Genomic DNA, 16620 nt, shown 5'->3' with positions numbered 1-16620 from the left:
TGACCCAGGGGTGGAACCCACATCGCTTATGTCTTCTACAGTGGCAGGCGGGTTCTTTACCACTAGCACCACCTAGGAAGCCTAGATGAATAAATAAGGCTTATATTCAAACAGGAGAGTGAGTACTGGAAGTAATTCATTAAAAATTTGCGGCTTCATGGGACTTCCCTGGTGCTCCAGTGGTTAAGATTTCGTGTTCTCAATGCAGGGGGCACAGGTTCAATCCCTGATCAGAGAACTAAGATCCTGCATGCCCCAAGGTGCACCCCCCAAGAAAAATGGGCTTCAGATCCACCTTTTATAGCAACAAAGAATAACTTAAATGTTTTTCTAATATGCTAAATATTGGACAGCTAACTTAGGCTGGACAGAAAACAGTTTGCTCCAAAGGGGGGACTTTGCATTACATCCAGAATTAAATAGAGACGATAGAGATATGCAGATACAGATATGACAAAATATTCTGCAAATGTTACCGTCAAGAAAGCGAATGAATTCTGTGGGTTGAAAAAATTGGGAAAAAAATGAGAAAAAAAAATTGGAAAAAAATGGAAAAATGGGGGGAAAATTGCACATCAGATTCTGATAAGAAACTTTTATCCAGAACATATAAAGAACTCTTATAACTCAATAATGAATAGACAAATACATTTTTAAAGATTCAAATAGACATTTCTCTAAAGAAGATATACAAATGGCCAAAAGGTACATGAAAAGATGGTCAACATTATCAGCCATTCAGTTCAGTTCAGTTCAGTCGCTCAGTCGTGTCCGACTCTTTGCGCCCCATGAATCGCAGCACACCAGGCCTGCCTGTCCATCACCAACTCCCGGAGTTCACACAGACTCACGTCCATCGAGTCAGTGATGCCATCCAGCCATCTCATCCTCTGTCGTCCCCTTCTCTTCCTGCCCCCAATCCCTCCCAGCATCAGGGTCTTTTCCAGTGAGTCAACTCTTCACATGAGGTGGCCAGAGTACTGGAGTTTCAGCTTCAGCATCATTCCTTCCAATGAACACCCAGGACTGATCTCTTTCAGAATGGACTGGTTGGATCCCCTTGCAGTCCAAGGGACTCTCAAGAGTCTTCGCCAACACCACAGTTCAAAAGCATCAATTCTTCGGCGCTCAGCCTCCTTCACAGTCCAGCTCTCACATCCATACACAACCACTGGAAAAACCATAGCTTTGATTAGATGGACCTTAGTCGGCAAAGTAATGTCTCTGCTTTTGAATATGCTATCTAGGTTGGTCATAACTTTTCTTCCAAGGAGTAAGCGTCTTTTAATTTCATGGCTGCAGTCACCATCTACAGTGCTTTTGGAGCCCCCAAAAATAAAGTCTGACAGTGTTTCTACTGTTTCCCCATCTATTTCCCATGAAGTGATGGGACCAGATGCCATGATCTTCATTTTCTGAATGTTGAGCTTTAAGCCAACTTTTTCACTCTCCTCTTTCACCTTCATGAAGAGGCTTTTTAGTTCCCCTTCACTTTCTGCCATAAGGGTGGTGTCATCTGCATATCTGAGGTGATTGATATTTAGGAATATTCAAATCAGAACCACAATGACATTCACCTTCACACCAGCAGGATGTAAAAAGACAGTAGCAAGTGTGGGCATGTATTTGGAGCAATTGGAATCCTCCTACATTGCTGGTGAGACTATAAAATGATGAGGCTGCTTTAGAAAACTATCTGACAGCTCTTTAAAAAGTTTAACAGTTAAAAAAAAAAAAAAGGTTAACAGTTAACCTCTATCACCCAGAAATGCCACTCCTAGCTGTATACCTAAGCGAAATAAAAACTTGTACACACGAAAACTCATACATGAATGTTCATAGTAGCATCATTCATGTTAGCCAAAAGTTGGAAACAACCCAGATGTCCATGAACTGATGGATATGTAAACAAAATATATCCATACAAGGGAATATTATTTGTCAATAAAAAGCAATGAATTACTGGGGCTTCCCTGGTGGACCAGTGGTTAAGACTCCCATGATTCTAGTGCAGGGGGCGCAGGGAACTGAGATCCCACATGCTACACCACCAAAAGATAGGTAAATAAATAAAATTATTAAAAAGGAATGCATTACTGACACATGCTATAGCGTGAATAATCCTAGAAAACATTTTAAGTGAAAGAAGACCATATATTATATGATTACAAAAGATACAAAAGACTGTATATTTACGTGACATGTCCAGAATAGGCAAAGTTACAGGTGGCACTAATGATAAAGAATCCGCCTGCCACTGCAGAGATGCAGGTTCCTTCCCTGGGTCAGGAAGATGCCCTGGAAAAGGAAATGGCAACCTACTCCTGTATTCTTGCCTGGGAAATCCCATGGACAGAAGAGCCTGGTGAGCTACAGTCTATAGGGTTGCAGCAAGAGTCAGACATGACTGAACACACAACACACGTGTAGGGACAGATTAGTAATTGGCTGGGGACTGGAGGCTGGCTAGAGAGGGAAGAGGGAACGGGAGTGGGTGATAATGGATAGGTCTCTTTCCCAAGAGCTGAAATCTTCTAAAATTGGATAGTGGTGATACTTGTACTACCTTCAGACTATACTAAAAAGCTTAGATGTATACACTTCATATGGGTGACTTTTATGGTATATAAATTATATCGCAAGAAAGCTGAGTTTTTTAAAACAAAATTGTAACAAATTAAGCCCTTTCACTTCCTAAGTTTTGTGATATGCTAGTTAAAACAAAGTGAATAGAATAGCAAGTTTATTTTGATGTACCTGCTATGTATTACAGACCTTAGTTGGGAATTGTTTTAAACATCCTTTAACCTGAAAGAAACCATTTGAACTTTGAAGAAACTTTCATCTTCGCAAATAAGTGTCAATATTTAAAACAGGTAGACTTAATTATTCTCATTGTGTGTGTTTCCTTTTAAATTATAACAATTCTTTTTTTTTTCTTTCTTAGCCACAACAAGTTGTTCAGAAGAAGCCTGCTCAGGTAAGAGAGAGTCATATTGTGATTTTTTTCTCCCAATTAATGTAAAAAGTAAGACAAAAAAAAATGACCCCAAATAACCTTTATTTAGTCTTTCTCTAGTTTTGATTATGTCAGCATTGTAGTGTTCTTGAAAACTGGTTGTATCCTTCAGACAGAGTCAAGAATATATAGTCTGAGGTTTTCAAAAATTCTGAAAGACATCAAGACCTAAAGTATACAAAGCAAATAAAAATACTTCTAAAAGTAAACCCTTTTAGTGCCTTATATAAAACAAATACTTAATCTTCTGAGGTGTTTCGCCCATACTTAAACATCAGATTTTGCCCTTTCCATCTAACAATCCACATCCCATTGACTCCATACAGGACTTACTAGCTGCAAAGTATATCATGATCCATGACTAGAAACATATCTGTTCATTGACTTATTTCCCCCAAAGAAGGCCTGGAAATTGAGAAATTTTTATATAATTTTGCTATTGATGAACTCTCTGATCTTAGCAGAGTGAGTCTCTGAAGTCTTTGGCAGCATCAAAATTAGGAACTGTCTTTACTTCTCTTGTTCCATATGCCTGGAGTTCCTTGTCCCAATTATAATCTGTACTTGGAAGCATAAGAATCATGTTTATTGAGAAAGTATGTCTTGAATAATAAATTAAAATATAAAAATGTCTTGCTGTTTTCCCTTTTGGGGTTGAAAGAGATGCACAGGAGACTTAGGTGTATCATACAGAACCTACCGAAGTAAGTTATTAAGCAGTATCACAGGTTACCACGTTCTCTGTTGATCTTTCATATAATTTATCTGTAGGATCTTTTCCCTAGAGTTCTCTAAAACTGTACCTCTCACCCTGTTCTCTTGGGACAGTGTTGGTTTGCATGGGAAAGGCAATCTCCTATATCTGCTGTTCTTTGCAAATGCAGCTTGAAAGAGAATTGAAGCTTCTAAACCAATATAAGCATACAGGAAAAAAGTATCTGAATAATTACACACGTGCTTTAAAATAAAAACAGAGTTTCCATGAAAAAAAAATCGTAATCACAGCTGTTCCCTTTCCTAAAAGCCAAGAGTGGTAGGGGACACTAAAAATAAGCACACAATGTTTCTAAGCAATATTAAACAGAGCAAAATATAAACAAAAGCTTGACATTTTAAAGTAGGAGATCCCAAATATATTACCCTCTCATCCTTCATTAGTAGGGAAATCAAGAGAAAATTAATTTATAATTCTGTGCATTGGGGTCAAAGTATATTGCTGTGTTCACTGTTACATCATGGGCTGTGAATGACAGGTTAATAATCTAAGGTGGTCTGTTAAAGCTTTGATTCAGTGTCTATTTTTGGGGTTGTAGGGAAGATAAGGCAAACAAAAACACAGTCACTGCATATGAGAAATGTGTAATCTACTTCAGAGGTTCTTAGCCTTGGCTGCATATTGGAATCACCTACAGATACTATTAATATAATTATGTATATCCAGTTGTATATATTAATATACGTAGTTGACCCTTGAACAACATGGGTTTGAACTGTGATGGTCAACTTAAACGGGGATTTTTTTTTTTCACTAACTACTACAGTACCACAGGATCCATAGTTGGTTTAATTGGTGGATGCAAAAACATGGATATGGAGTGAGGACCAACTATAGGACTTGAGTATCTAAGGCAAATCCCGGAATCAGCCCACCTCAGATACTGAAGGACAGACAACTGTAAATGTGTGTACATCCTGAACCCTACCCAGTGGTGTATGCTGGAGCCAGCCCTTGTGAGGCAATTGTGTCTCTTCCAGATTCTGTGTTTAGTGATGTCAAGTAGGTGACTTGAAATCCATTTTGGTGGGAGTAGTTACACCATGGAAATTGATATATACTACAAGTCAGGACTTTATTTTACTGGAGAGCAAGTTGTTGAACTTTTACCTGCATACCACTGGCCTCACCCTTCAGTGATACTGATTATTTAGTCTGGAAACCCACGCATTAGTATTTTATGAACTCCTCAAGTAAGTAATGGAGAGCCATGGATGAAGATACTCAGTGAACACACTTGAGAAGACATTTGAACATTTGTTGAGCAAATGAAGGCACAATGAGAGTCTATGAGGCACAGCGTGATATAGATGAATGAGTGGGATTCCCTGTGTTGCCTAAGGGGATGATCCTCAGAAAGAGTTTTGATCTTGTTATTGTTTAGTTGCAGAAGGGAAAATGAAGACATAGATTATTCTTTAGGAATAGAAGATGTTTTAGATGAGATGAATGGCATATTCAAAAGTAAAGAGGCAGAGACAGGTAAATCACTGGTGGAGGTTATCCGCATGGCTAAAACTGATTACAAATTGGGCAATAATACACCAAGACATAATGTAAGTGACATCAGACATTTTTGTCCCAAGAGAATCAGAAATATCAAAGAAATCACAAATGGATGGGGTTAGTCCTCACTGATCAATCTTGCTGTCTTGCAGACCATGCTCCAGATTTGCCCTTGAAAAGAGAGTTTAGACTCAGAATAAAAGAACATGAGCTCATTGGGCTTCCTAATCTATATTGTCTTAAGGACACAGTGATGAATTATATAAACATGGGGACTACACGGAAGTTTGTGGAGGATAATGTAAATTTCACACCACATTTGAAAGAATCTCTTTCTTTTCCATCTGTTTCTGTCAAAATACCTTCCTGGATGGCTTTTCCATGTGGCAGTCTGGATTAATTCAGGCTCGTATCCTTTCTATCAACACTACTTCAAGGGGTTACATTCAGATCCTGTTTTGAGGTGGCAAAAATTTTAACACAATTAAATATTTTACATCCAAGAAAAGAACTCAGCAGTGTATAAGGCGGCCTAGGTTTTTCTGGCCCTGCCAATGGATGAATTAATCTCTCTATTCCCTATATATCCATGAACTGGGAAAATAACGGTGCATCTTCACGTGCTCCAAAGGACATTTTAAGAGTTGTATAAATTCCAGGGAATAGTATTACATTCTGACTTATTTTTGGATGCTTGGCTTTTCATTTCTAGGGATTTGTGTTCTCAAAAATATCCAAGGTCTAATTAGTTCAAAACTACTATCTTTTTTTACCTCAAGTGTTTTCACTGCATCTTTTTAAAATAAAGGATTTTTTAACAAAGGGAAAATTTTATGGTGATTTCCACATACTATCATTAGGACTAAAGCACTTGGCTTGTGTGTAATTCCATGTGTATGGAGTTACAAAGACTCTCTTCTAAAGTATCCTAATGCCGTCAAAATGCTTGTTGTCGTTGTTCAGTCACTAAGTCATGTCCAGGTCTTTTGCGACCCCATGGACTGCAGCACGGCAGGCTTCCCTGTCATTCACTATCTCCTGGAGTTTGTTCAAACTCAGGTCCATTGAGTTGGTGATGCCATCCAACCATCTCATCTGCTGTCACCCCCTTCTCCTCCTGCCCTCACTTTTTCCCAGCATGAGTCAGCCCTTCACATTACATAGCCAAAGTATTGGAGCTTAAGCTTCAGCATCAGTCCTTCCAATGAATATTCAGGGTTGATTTCTTTTAGGATTGACTGGTTTGATCTTCTTTCAGTTTAAGGGACTCTCAAGAGTCTTCTTAAGCCACAGTTCAGAAGCGTCAGTTCTTCGGCGCTCAGCCTTCCTTATGGTCCAGCTCTCACATACATGCGTGACTAGTGGAAAAACCATGACTTTGACTCGATGGACCTTTGGCAGAAAAGTGATGTCTCTGTTTTTTAATATGCGGACTAGGTTTGTCATAGCTTTTCTTCCAAAGAGCAAATGTCTTTTAATTTCCTGGCTGTAGTTACCGTCCGCAGTGAGTTTGGAGCCCAAGAAACAAATGTCACTGTTTCTGCTTTTTCCCTATTTGCCATAAAGTGATGGGACCAAATGCCATAATCTTAGTTTTTTTCATGTTGAGTTTTAAGCTTTTTCACTCTCCTCTTTCACTGTCATCAAGAGGCTCTTTAGTTCCTCTTCGCTTTCTACCATTAGAGTAGTATTATCTGCATATTTGAGGTTGTTGATATTTCTCCTGGCAATCTTGATTCCAGCTTGTTATTCATCCAGTCCAGCATTTCACATGATGCACTCTGTTTCAAGTTAAATAAACAGGCTGACAATATACAGCCTTGTTGTACTCCTTCCCAATTTTGAACCAGTCCATTGTTCGTGTCTGATTCTAACTGTTGCTTCTTCTTAAATTTCCTCACAACTTTGGGGATGCAACTTTTTAAAAATGGATTAAAGAAAGTCATAATTCATTCTAAGGAGCCAAATTCAGAATTAGGCTAAATCTCAGAATTTAGATGTGCATATGTGTATATAAGTACATACATCAAGAGAGGAATAAAAATTTAAGGAAAACCATTCTGCAGAGGTGTGCTTGGGAAGTCCACCAGGTGCCATCAGCTGCAAACCTCAAGTGTGTGTCACGTAACCCTGATGGGAAAGTTAATAACCTTAAAAATCTAAAAGGGAAGATCTCTAATATTTAATATTAAATTTATACGTTTCAAAACCAGTGAAAACTAAGCTTACTAGAGAATTCTATATTTTCATTTAAAGTAAAAAAGTAAGGTTAGCTAATTTCCTAGTTTTTTAGCCATTGATTGCTAAAAAAGCAGTTGATTTCTCAGCCACATGGATTACATTCTCAATTTGAGTAGGAAATTGGTAGGTTTTGTTGCTGCTGTTGTCCTTTTTCTAAAAGAAACCTTATAAGATACAGGATTATTATTATTGCTAGAGGGGGCTTTGTTTCTCAAGTGTTAATTTTCATAAGAAAAAAAATCTCACTCCATCTCACAATTCTAAGAAGATTTTGTTGATTTATTAGCTATCTTATTGTTTCTTGATTTCCACCTTTTAAGATTTTAAACTGAAATTAGAAGTGAGTCCTTATATATAATTCAGATATTTTTTTTCTCACGTGAGCCCTACTCAGAAGGTATAAACAGCTTTAAACAATCCAAGTTCTCCTTCCTTTCAACCCAGTTTCCTCATTGTTGTAGTGCCCTGGCAAGCTACACCTCTAGCAATTAAGACAGGTAGAAACCTGCTCCTTTTCAGCTTTCCAGTGAGAGAACTGGAAAGTTTTCGGTTTCTAAGAGACTGGAAACAAAGCTTTCTGTTTCGAAATAGAGCTTTTACCTGCGAGTAACATCATTTGTGGGTGGTGTGTGTTGGGGCAAAGAAATCTAAGCCTTGGTTATCATGGGATTTTCCCCCCCTTAAAAAAAAAAAAAAGAAGTTGAATGCTTTTACAGAGACTTCAAGGGCAGTTTTAAGGATGTTTATATTTCAGACAACCTAAACATTGTTTGGAGCAAAATGAGAGATTTCACTTTGGGACAAGCAGGTTGATGAATTGCAGTCAGCATCTTGTTCTCAAAGAAGGCATTTTTACTGGGGGCTTTTAGTCTAGACATACAAAGGAGGAAGGAGGAAAAAGGGAGAGTTCTCTAACACTCATCTTTTACGTGGTATCTTGGCCAGTGCAGTAAATAGTTCATCATAAATCAGACTTGCAAAAAAGAGTCACTCTCTACTCACTCAGGGAGAATAGTGATTTATGCTGCTTAAGTCATAAAGAGTACTGATTTATTTGTTTTCCAACTTATGCTCTTTCAAGCTGGTAAAACAGTTTGTGGGCCAGTAGTAAATGTTTGGTACCAACTGGCAAAACATAAAGAATAATATCAAAGCCCACCTTGAGTGGGACTGTTTTGTGTATAGGAAATACATTTTTGATTTAACCTCTGACCTCTGACATTGCAAAGGTCAAGGAAAAAGAAAAGATCCAAGTAGAAGGCATCATTTAACTCTTATAATAAAGTAGCTCAAGGAGATACAGCACATGGGTAGGGCAGAGGAAGCGTATCAAAATGATCATCAACTGTAAACATATGAAGTCATTAGCTTAGTTTTAATAAAGGAATATTGGCGAGATGAAGTCAGCTGTTTCTTGGCATGGGATGTCTTACAGAGATGACATAAACGTCTAACGGAAGTGAAAGAACATTACTCAGTTTGGGGCACGACATAAAACTCCAAAAGGCAAAATATAGTGTTTCTGAACTTGACAGATTTCCTATAAGAGGTTTTTTTTTTTTTCTTTTTTAATATGATTGCCTCTAACTATGTGGTAAAGCCTGTGGATTAGGCTAAAAATAAAATGGCCATGTCTGTCTGCTTTCCTTTGCATATTGCAGAGTGCTTTTCCTATGCATTTTGATGTGAGTTGTATAAAAAGCTATTATTTATTCAATATGTAAGATTTCTTCTTATTATCCAAACCCAAATTAATATGAATAAATAGTAACTGGCTTTAAAACACTGTCTTTCTAAGGAAATCCTTAATGTTTGAATAGAAATATGTTGGTTTGTCCAAGAAACTTTTTTAACTTTGAGGGAATGTTTGCTGGACACGGAAATGTTTCTATTGAAGAATTATTTAACTTACTGTTATTATTGATATTTTCATAATCATCTTCAAAAGTCTTTGTCTCAGGATAATAAACAATGTTTGGTGCAATAATGATTAAAACTCAGAAATGTTCTATTTCCTGGCAACAAATACAAATTATGAACAATTTTATATACATAGAAAACAGAGAGAAAATGTTTCTGCTAATAATCTGAGCCATCAATAAACACATCCAGAATAAAACCATTAAGCAACCTTTAATCTATCCATTTGTAAAAAGAAGAACATTCCTCAATAGTTTTGGAAATGTTGAAATGAACTTCCTTTTCCTGAGTGGTTCCTTCATATAAAAATCTTTCTGCTTCATCTTTAACTATTTTTTAAACATGACATTTCTTCAATAAGAATTAGAAACTGCCGGACACAGGAGCCTGGAGGGCTACAGTCCATAGGGGCGCAAAGAGCCGGGCACAACTGAAGCAACTTGGGAGGCATGCATGGAAAACTGATGAAGCTTGTGATCCTCAGAAATCATGACTTATAGGATCGTGAAATCTGCAGTTAATGAGTGTGCAAGTCGCTCAGTCGTGTCCGACTCTTGCAATTCCATGGACTATACAGTCCATGGAATTCTCTAGGCCAGAATACTGGAGTGGGTAGCCTTTCCCTTCTCCAGGGGATCTTCCCGACCCAGGACTCAAACCGGGGTCTCCTCCATTGCAGGCGGATTTTTACCAGCTGAACCACAAGGGAAGCCCCAAAAATTTGCATTTAGTTTATATATAAAATGAACTGTCTATCTGAAAAATGTGATTCCCTTCTGAAGATATTTTTAAATAGTCTTCCATCCCAGAAAAGAGTTCGTAGTATCCCAGAGATGAATGTTACCTCTCTTTACAGTATTTTCAGGGATGAAACTCTGATCAGAGGCATGCACAAGACAAACAGGAGTGTATTACAAATCTAAGATGTCATATTTTGGTTTTTTTGGGAGGCATTCTTTAGTAACAGGTTTTTTTCCCTTTCTTTCACAGCTATCTATCATTGAACCACAGATAAAGAAATAAACACAAAATGAGTAGCTATAATTAATCATCATAGCTCCACACTGTAGTCTTACAGAATTTTTACTCTTTTTTTCAAAATTTTCCCATTTTGTTGTCACATTTTTTTCTCACACCCTGCTGATGGGTATTATCATTATTGTGTAACACAGTGCGAAAAAGGCACAAGTTATATACACGTTAATGCTAGGGCTGATGCCCATGGTTATTGATATCTAGGATCAACCTTCTTTACCGTAAACATCCTCCAGTAAGACCTTCAAAGGGCTCCCCCGGTGGCTCAGTGGTAAAGAATCTGCCTGCAATGCCGGAGACGGGTCAATCCGTGAGTCGGGAAGATTCCCTAGAGAAGGAAATGACAACCCACTCCAGTATTCTTGCCTGAGAAACCTCACGGACAGAGGAGCCTGGGGGGCTACAGTCCATAGGGTTGAAAAGAGGCAGACACAACCTAGCACCTGAACACACAATAAGATCTTAAAACTGACTTTTATTAAGTTGATGGTAACACATGCAAGGTAGACACTTGTATATTTTTACATACATAAGACTAAAATTAATAAAAAGATAAGGTACCATAAATATCCCAACTTCTGAAGCCTCCTTTTGAAAAACATTTCCACCAGAATGCCTTGCACTTGCCAGATCATAGGGTTTATATAGGTTCCATTGAACACGTTTTTTTTAAAATGTGATATAAAATTTTCCTAGTTGAAGGAAATAATCACTTTCCATGAAGTTAAACAGCCCCAATCCATTTTAAATTAAAATATCTGACCAAGAAATAGAAAATGTCTGATTTGTGGTCTCGTGGGTCACTTAGCTGCAGATGGAACTTGAAAACTTGGTTTCTGGTCTCTGCTACAGAGGAGGGGAACCCATAATTTTTGTTCTAGCAGGACTGGCTTGAGATATTCATGAACAAGAAAAACTCTTGCGTGTGTCATTCCAAGTCCTTAAGGAACTGAACATACTAAGATGACAAAAAGAATGTCACTAAACCATAACTACTCTTTCTAGAAGACAAGGTATTGTTTGGTTTACTAGCAAGATAGCTTAAATTACAGATGCATTTGTAGCCTGCAGCACCGTCTAATAAGAGAGTCACAGAGTTCTTTGCAACCAAGGTGGGAAAAATAAGTATTTATTAAAGGTGACATAAAGGCAACATGGACTTCTGTGACTAGCCCTTCTTCCTGCACACAAAGAGGGGCATGATGGTGTCAGCACCCCTATAATTTGCAGGGAGAGTATTTCCATTTCTTGGTTCCATTGAAAATTTGCTGGCCTCCTTTCCACTGCAGATCTTCTGTTTAGTCTGCATCTGAAAATTAAACCCAGAGCTTCAGCTCTTGCCTTAAACCTTCCTCCAGTGCACACCCTCACCCTTGCCTGTGGTGGTAAGACCTATGGTTAAACACCTAAGACATTGAAAAATTCCATCCAGCATGAGGGGATCAGGATGTATATTGGGATGTCTTCTTCCTCCTTTTGAATCAGTGAGCAAAAGTGCATCCAAGGGTATATGCTAAATGCATCATGCTGAACAAAATCAAAAGAACGGGGAGAGGTGAAAACTGTCTTTCTAGGTTTTAGTGGGTTTTTTCCCCCAAGCGTAATGAAAGCAATGAAAGAGTTACACTTATTAAATTCCGTTTGGGGGGAACAAAAGAAAAACTTTAGGCAAAATGAGTGCAATTTTTCCAGCAGTCATAATAAAAATATAGTTCTCCAACTCTGCATACTTTCTTTTCCCTCTCTTCAGTTTTCTGCCAAAAAAATCCACGTGTTTCACCCCCGTGCGGTGCAGCCTCAGTGGTCTTTGTAAGGTAACTGACTGGATGGCTGGGAGCTGTTCAGTGTTTAGAGGCCTTAGTGGCTGGTGCTCATAAAAATGTCACTGTGCACTTTCACTTTGAAAAGTCCTTTTATCCTACATTCCTGAAGCGCCATTCCAACAGTAAGCCTCCTTGACCAGACTGTGGCTGCCTGGCTTTCCCACCTCGCCAACTAGCCCCTAATGAGATGTGGAGAGTGCTTGGCGACAGTCTTTCAATGACTCAGTATTGCCTCAGAGCTGCCGTTGGGGGGCTACCCAAGCTCAAAGATCCTTTGGCCATATGCAGCAAACATGAAGCAATTTAAGTAAATAGCTCAAGTTCCAATCTATTGCCTACAGCAAATGGCAGTCTTTTAAGTTACTTAGGAGGATTGAATCTCAGGGGTTTCCTACCATCTACTCTGCTATGAAAATCAGATTCCTAGGGGATGTCAGGACCAGATGCATCTTCCTTTTATCACTGGTTCCTGTCTGTCCATTCTTTGCACCTCAGAAGGGCCCTGTGTGAAGTCTGGTCAGCAGCTGAACATGGATTTTCTGACGCCATCCTTTTTTGGGGGGAAGGGGCGCTATACTGGGTGTCCGTTGCTTAGCTCAGGCTTTCCCTACTTGTGGCAAGCATGGGCTCCTCCAGTTGCAGCACGAGGGCTTCTCATTGTGGTGGCTTCTCTTGTTGCAGAACACAGGCTCTAAGACACACAGGCTTCAGTAGTTGCGGCACACAGGCTCAGGAGTTGTGACTCTAGAGCTTGGGCTCAGTAGTTGTGATTTACTTGCTCCGAAGCATGTGGAATCTCCCTAGACCAGGGATTGAACCCATGTACCCTGTATTGGCAGGCAGATTCTTATCCACAGTGCCACCGGGGAAGTCTTCTGACTCCATCATCATGCATCCACGACATACAGATGGTTCCTGAGAAGAAAAGCAAGAACTCTTCTCTCCCAGCCTTACTTTGCAATCTGCTGTTGAATCACCTGCCCCAGTTGAGTCAATGAACTGTGGAACAAAAAAAAAAAAATTTGAAGATTTTTCTTCTCTTAATTACACGCATACTTTCTGTCACAGCAAAAGGCCAAGTTACTGGAAGGGTGAGAACCGGCGTTTGCAGAGCTGAGAGCTGCCGCCTCTCACATGCACCTCCAACATGATCCCCTTGGCAGCCATGTCATCCTTTAGAGGTTGGCCAGTCAGGGCTATGCCAAGAAGAGAAAACTCTCCACAAACCAGACACTTGTGAGAACCTTCATCCTGAGCATGTGAGAGCTACATGACCTCCCGAGGCTGACCAAGTGAGGCTCCCACCCTCTGACATCCTGGTTAGAAACCCAGTCCTAGCAGAGGCATTTCAGTGTCCATGGAAATAAAACAACTCTCCATGTTGTATTAAGAACCATTAAATAAAGGAAACAATATGAGAATGAGGGACCGTCATTTTCGGCTAAATTGTGTCTAAGGGATTTAAATAAACCCCTTCCATGTCAGGAGCTACAAGAGCTCAAATCAAGCAAAGTTTCTGGGAATGTTTTGAAAAGCTGATCACATCCCATCTACTGCAAGATCTTTGTAAGTTCATGGCCTGAAAATTCGGTTTCCTTCTGGATTTGGAAGACCTTTTTCCAGATAGTCTAGAAAAATTGATCAGTTAGGAATGGAATAGTTTCAGCTTGATCTGGGGCCCCAGGGGCCTTCCAACTTGACAGCCTTCTGTTAATTTGTTAACCAGGGGAAGAAGCAATCAAATCTATCTGCCACCTTGTACGCCGTAGTCTGTTTCAGGGTAGTCACCTAAGTCCATACCTCCTGTCCTAATAAGGAGTCCTTTCGGGATGGTTGAAGAGTGTATCTGCCGAACAACTTAAGTGACTTTCTGAAATTTAAATATTAAGTGTAAAGACAAGGTCAAAGGGCGGCTGAACATTAGCTCAACTCTCTTGCGTCCGTCCATGGCTTTGATCCCCTTCCATCCTCCTTTGTGGCCAGGACTCCATACATGGAGAATCTCAGGATCCTGGCCTGTTGCCTATCAAGAGGTATAAACCTGCTGCTTAAATATGTGAAGCCCAGTTTGGGTGTTGGGAGCAGAGGGGAGGTAGCTGCAAACGTTCCACGTTTCCTACATAACCCAAAGCAGACTAAACAAAACCAGTGTGAAATCTCATGACTTGATGCTGCAGTGGTTATATTTTTTAAGCTATAATCCATTCATTTGTATGTGTGTTTATTCCCAGGATTTACAGCTCCCTCAGTCTTGGGTAGGGGGAAGAGAAGGTTTGAAACCTTTTGCAAAGGGTTTGCAATAAGCAGTGGCCTATTAAAGCTCAGGATACAGTGAGTGAGTGCGTGTGTATTCGTGTGAGCCTGTGAGTGCCCGTTCATGTGGGCTTTTCTTCCCCCCTCCCTTTTGCTGCTTTTACGCAAAAGCGTCACACATGGTAGCATTTAGGAGTTCCTTCACAGCTGAAGTGCTTCAAACACTAATGAATGGAAGTTTGGTCATATAATGCAGACAAGCTTTAAGGCATGCGTTACTGAATGGTGTACTGTAGTGACCTGGGAAAGGAAGAGAGGTATAAATTGTGTCAGTTAGCCACCCAGACAAAATGAAGCCATGTGGAAAATCAAATCTATTAAAGTATGAAGACTGTTATAAGCTGTTTGAAGCTGGCCATTCCTAAAGTTTGCTGCAGGAGTAAATGTTTGCTTCTTCTCCCAGATCTTTTTCACATGCCGTCTTATGAGACAGTGTACAGCGTTTGATAAAAATCATCCTGTCACTAAGGACGCTTTTATCAGAAATGTTTATTGTCTCCGCTTTACCACCCATGTCCTGAAAGGTACTGCACATTTGTTAAATAAGCAAAAGGAAAGAGAACTTTACAGCTCAAGCCGGCTTGCAGAAACTCCAACAAATTCCAGAGCCATAAGGAATCAAAAAAGGGAAAGAGAAGGGGGAATTAGATTTATGAAGAGAAGGCCCTGCAAAAACATATATATTAGATTTTCTCTGTTTGGTTAGCCCACCATTAAATGCTTGGTTGGTGTGGATTTAGTATTGAGATTGAGCTGTTAATGGCAGACTGTGGCCATTGTCTTACAGTGTGCTTTAATAAATACAAGGAGGAAATCCATTTGGAAAGGAAGTGAGTCCTCAGCTCTTGCACCCGTTTCTCAGGCTCTGCCTTCATGCTGCCTCCCTCACTGTGGCGGTGGCATCTTGGTCACACAGGAGTGCCAACACCCATCTCACTCTGCCCAAAGCCTGGCTGTCCTGGCCCTGCAGCTTTGGGTATATGAGTTCTTGTGCCTTGATTTTTCTCACCTGTAGAATGGGAATAATACCAGCCAGTCCCTAAAAGCGTCAAGTAAGCACCCTAAGAGCATCAGCTATGATTACCAATATCTGCAGGACACATTTCCTTTGTGCCTCAGGAATGGATCCCCTTCACTTGATTTGCTAGTTTTTAAAACTGATGACTGGTGAGCTATCGGGAAAAAATTTATCTTTGTCTTTTTTCCCTGTCATTGGTGGGTAAGCTCACGCGGGCCTGACATTCTCTGGATGGCAGACAATTGAATCTGCTGAGCAGCCGCCATGATGTCAAGCCTTAAGTCAACAGTGGCTAATGACGGCTCTGGGAAAAAACAACACCTTGATTCCTCAATTATGGTTTAAGAAGCCCTGGGAACAAGGGGCTCGCCAGTCATCCGCATCTTCTTTTGAAGCCAGCATAATGTGCTGTAGAAACAGGTCACTTCTGAACCATTTGTCAGAGCAGGCCCCACAGTGTAATGGCTGTGCCCTTTGTGTGTTCCAGGAGGAAACTGAAGAGACATCCTCACAAGAGTCTGCGGAAGAGGATTAGGGGGCGCCAGCATTCAATTTCTACCTCAGCAGCAGTTGAATCTTTTGAAGGGAGAAGACACTGCAGTGACCACTTACTCTCTGTCGCCATGGTCTTTCCACTTTCATCTGGGGTCAGGGGTGGGGGGGTGGGGTGGGGGCGGGACGGGGGTGGGGGTGGGAGAAGTCACGTAACCTTAAAAAGGACTATATTAATCACCTTCTTTGTAATCCCTTCACGGTCCCAGGTTTAGTGAAAACTGCTGTAAACACAGGGGACACAGTTTTAACAATGCAACTTTTAATTACTGTTTTCTTTTTCCTTAACCTACTAATAGTTTGTGGATCTGATAAGCAGGAGTGGGTGGATGAGAAAATAACCTCTGAATCGGGTTTAGTCAATCACTGCACTGCATCCAAACCAGAAACGTGTCACCTACGTGACACTGGGCATTCC

At 40.1% G+C, this 16620-nt stretch overlaps 1 protein-coding gene across 1 annotated transcript in view; it reads left to right on the top strand.

Annotated features, from left to right (window-relative positions):
- HMGA2 (high mobility group AT-hook 2) overlaps positions 1-16249 on the top strand; it is a 144689-nt gene extending 128440 nt beyond the window's left edge. The window contains exons 4-5 of the mRNA XM_068972136.1: positions 2948-2980; positions 16138-16249. Of these exons, the coding sequence (XP_068828237.1) occupies positions 2948-2980; positions 16138-16185 (81 nt within the window). The 3' untranslated portion in view covers positions 16186-16249. The remainder of the gene's footprint in view (positions 1-2947; positions 2981-16137) is intronic.
- Positions 16250-16620: the final 371 nt, after the last annotated feature.

This window comes from Capricornis sumatraensis, chromosome 4, assembly GCF_032405125.1.
Source record: "Capricornis sumatraensis isolate serow.1 chromosome 4, serow.2, whole genome shotgun sequence".
NCBI lineage: Eukaryota > Metazoa > Chordata > Mammalia > Artiodactyla > Bovidae > Capricornis > Capricornis sumatraensis.
The sequence above is the reverse complement of the archived record's forward strand: the minus strand, read 5'-3'. Positions and strand labels throughout refer to the sequence as shown.